Raw genomic sequence first — 4,019 nt, 5'->3', positions numbered from 1 at the left:
TCGAAACATGCTCTGCAGGAGCTAACGTAATGCACACACACACACACACACACACACACACACACACACATACACTGAAATTCCACTTAAATACACTTATTTAAGTTCATAGTTTAGAACATTTGTAAGACAAAGCAAAATCCTCTCAAATATCATGTTTATCCTGTCACACATAAACAGGTGACTGTCTGCAGTAGTGAGAGTAAAACACAGAAATCTTACACATGAATTAAACACATTTTCCTCCAAATGTGGAAGATACCTACTACCTCATTTGTGCAGCGGGTATTTAAAAAAAAAAAACGTTAAAAAGTTGGTATTTACTACAGTTAGTTCATTTATTTCAGGTATCCTAGGATCACCTCATTTTTATCAGAGACATTCTTTATACCGAGGTCTTATAGAAGACCTCACCAGGTCTGATAGTAGATATAGTGGAAAACGCATCATCACAGCACCGGCATGTAAATAACTAAATTCTGAATAGAATTAGGACAAAAAATACCCAAAAATAAAAGCCATTTATATACAACAAAACCCAAATAAAAAATCAATCAGAGATGCAATAAGCCTTCACCTCTAGTCCTAAGTCAAAACTAGTGGCAGTGTTCAGTCAGCTGCATCTGTTCAGATACTACTGAGAAAACCATCCTGATTTACTGCAATTCCCAGATATCATGAAGTCTTCTCTGAACACCTAGAAGGCCCTTAGGTAACCCCCTGGTGCGTACAGTATGGCGAGTTAAAACTGGGGTACCAGATGGACACAAAGGGGAGTCAGGGTGGTGATAGTCTCTGTGTTTTCTCTGCAGGCAGAATCAAGTGATCTTACTGGAAACTCTGGATCAGGAAATAACCAAGTTTCGAGAGTGTAACTCCATGGTTGATCTCAATTCTTTGGTGAGTTTTTTTTCCCATCAGTACACACTGTCTATTCAACTGCTCTATATTTAATGGACATTTGAACTGTATATGACCCTGCGTGTCTCCGCTTACCACTTTGCTTACACAGCAAAACTCTGAATCTGCGTCACACTTTATTGAAAATATTTTAGTTTGGAAGCACAGTGGTGAATTTTCCATGTTCATTGTGAAAACAGCTTACCTACAGCAGCACAGCAGTAGCGTGGCCTACAACAGTTTAGCCCCACCAATTCAGATTACAGCAGGTTAGCCCTGCCCATTCAGACTACAGCAGTTTTGCCATACTTATAGCTTCACTGGCAGCCAATCAAAAACCATCTCGTTTAATTATATCAGTCTAAAAAGCACAATTACAGAAAAAACCTGTTTAATTCTGAGGGTTAAAGAGAAGTTGAGAAATAGTTGTGTAAACCCAAAGAAACTCAGTAAGTGGTAATAAGGAAGGACAACAGAGTGAATGTAGAATGTTGGCTATTTACATTCAGTTTAGACCAACTTTGTAGTGTGTGTACTTTGTTTCTGTGACTGTGTGTGTGTGTATCTCCCTAGTGTGTGTTCTTGCTGTAATGGTAACGTGTGTTATTTTTGCAGTTCACAGAAGCTAAACTGTATCACAATAAACTGGTGAACATTCGGAAGGAGATGATCACTCTGCACGACAAGACCTCCAAACTGAAGGTGAGCCGTGTTGCTAAGTCTGCTCACAGTCATCAGTTAAAGAACTCATATTCTGGCAAACCGAGTGTTATATTAACACTGTTACATTTACATACAAATCATTCCCCAATCCATAAAACAAAACTAGAAACTCATCCAGGCCTGCTTTCTGAGTGAGGCACAACACATGAGGAATCAGAGCTAATTGGCATACATCAGTACGGGAACAGTCTTTTTAATTGTGAGGTTTGAAGAGAGGATGAAAAATGGTTGTGTAGAAATGAATTATGACTATTTTACTTCATGAACACAAAATTTAAAATACAAAAGATGTGTAGCATGTGGGTTCTTTTTTAGGCTGTCTGGAAGGTTTGATCACAAAGTTTGTAGTCCTCTAATCACTCCTTTTGTGTGTGTGTGTGTGTGTGTGTATGTGTGTGTGTGTGAGCAGAAGCGAGCACTTAAGTTGCAGCAGCAGAGGCAGAGGGAGGCGCTGGAGAGAGAGCAGCAGAAAGAAAGAGAATTGGAACGAGAGAGACAATTAATAGCCAAACCCGCCAAACGGACTTAATAATATATTCACACACACACACACACACACACACACACACACACACACACTGCTGCCAAAGTCACATCCTGGAGCTGCAGAACATTCCCTTCAAGTCACAAGTCTTTTTTGCTTTAAGTTCAAAGAAACGGATGGAACGATCTGTGCAAATCGACTGTGCACTACAAATGCAGTCCTTTTTTTTGCAAAGCATGTGGGCATCTTTTTATTATTGTTAAGAAGTCCGGTCCACTTCAGCATAACCTTCTGTCTTCTATCTGCGCTTCTCTGTTAGCTGACCATCAGACCCAGCAGTCTAACTCCCCTCTTCAGGCTCTGCCCGCAAATGTGTTCTTTCATAGCTACTGTTGTTCAGTTGGTACAACTTTATGTTCTGCCATATTTAGAGAGACAACTTATAGTCAAACCGGCAAAATTGACTAAATAATAAATGCACGCACACACACACACACTACTGGCAGCAAGTCCAGCAAGTCACAGCACAACTTGGAGCTACAGTTTCTTTTTAAGGGTGAATATTAATAACACTCCAAATGTAGGTATTGTGATATACACTGAGGTGGAGCTACAGTCTCTCATTAGGGTGAATATTAATAACACTCTAAATGTAGGTATTGTGATATACACTGAGGTGGAGCTACAGTCTCTCATTAGGTTTGAATATTAATAACACTCTAAATGTAGGTATTGTGATATACACTGAGGTGGAGCTACAGTCTCTCATTAGGGTGAATATTAATAACACTCTAAATGTAGGTATTGTGATATACACTGAGGTGGAGCTACAGTCTCTCAGGGTGAATATTAATAACACTCTAAATGTAGGTATTGTGATATACACTGAGGTGGAGCTACAGTCTCTCATTAGGGTGAATATTAATAACACTCTAAATGTAGGTATTGTGATATACACTGAGGTGGAGCTACAGTCTCTCATTAGGGTGAATATTAATAACACTCTAAATGTAGGTATTGTGATATACACTGAGGTGGGGCTACAGTCTCTCATTAGGGTGAATATTAATAACACTCTAAATGTAGGTATTGTGATATACACTGAGGTGGGGCTACAGTCTCTCATTAGGTTTGAATATTAATATCACTCTAAATGTAGGTATTGTGATATACACTGAGGTGGAGCTACAGTCTCTCATTAGGGGTGAATATTAATAACACTCCAAATGTAGGTATTGTGATATACACTGAGGTGGGGCTACAGTCTCTCATTAGGATGAATATTAATAATACTCTAAATGTAGGTATTGTGAAGCATTGTGTAGGTCTGTCCAACCATGCAAAAGTAGCTATAGAAGAATGAATTAGTGGGCAGAGGCTAAAAAGGTTAAAATGGAGAAGAAAGAATGGTCATGCCTGTTGGGCAGAGTAGATCTGAAGCTAATCAGCTAACTGTGAAGTCTCTCTTCAGGAAACTTTTCCAAGACAATTTTGCAAGAAACAGCCTAATCTTAGCCGTAAAGCCTGAGCCTGGTCTGGGCTGTTCTATATCTGACGTCTGTATAATTAATAATGTTATTAAAGCACAAGGAATTCACAACCACACTGTAAACTGAGTCACATCTGTAAGTTTGACAATGGATCTGCAAGAGATTGCAATGTGAAATAAAGCAAAGTCGTTAACATGATTCATATTTTCTAATATCAGGCACACACATCCTGATTATAGGGATTCTGAAGTGTCTGATATGTGATGTTAATTTTTAGTTATTCTATTTGAAATAAGCTACTTTGCTGATAATGGTAGTTCTCAGTTCTCAGACTCCCAGACTTTGCCGAAAAGTATGCGGACACCTGTTCCTCCAGCGTTTCTTCCAAAACCTAGTGTATTAAGAGGGGCCCTCCTATGCAG

At 39.1% G+C, this 4,019-nt stretch overlaps 1 protein-coding gene across 1 annotated transcript in view; it reads left to right on the top strand.

The window, feature by feature from the left end:
* The window catches only part of bloc1s6 (biogenesis of lysosomal organelles complex-1, subunit 6, pallidin), a 5,211-nt gene extending 1,416 nt beyond the window's left edge, over positions 1–3,795 (top strand). The window contains exons 3-6 of the mRNA XM_072694813.1: positions 1–26; positions 813–900; positions 1,516–1,602; positions 2,033–3,795. The exon at positions 1–26 is cut by the window's left edge and continues 152 nt beyond it. Of these exons, the coding sequence (XP_072550914.1) occupies positions 1–26; positions 813–900; positions 1,516–1,602; positions 2,033–2,152 (321 nt within the window). The 3' untranslated portion in view covers positions 2,153–3,795. The remainder of the gene's footprint in view (positions 27–812; positions 901–1,515; positions 1,603–2,032) is intronic.
* Positions 3,796–4,019: the final 224 nt, after the last annotated feature.

This window comes from Salminus brasiliensis, chromosome 13, assembly GCF_030463535.1.
Source record: "Salminus brasiliensis chromosome 13, fSalBra1.hap2, whole genome shotgun sequence".
Lineage (NCBI taxonomy): Eukaryota > Metazoa > Chordata > Actinopteri > Characiformes > Bryconidae > Salminus > Salminus brasiliensis.
Note: the sequence above shows the minus strand (reverse complement) of the source record. Positions and strands in the feature narration are given on the sequence as shown.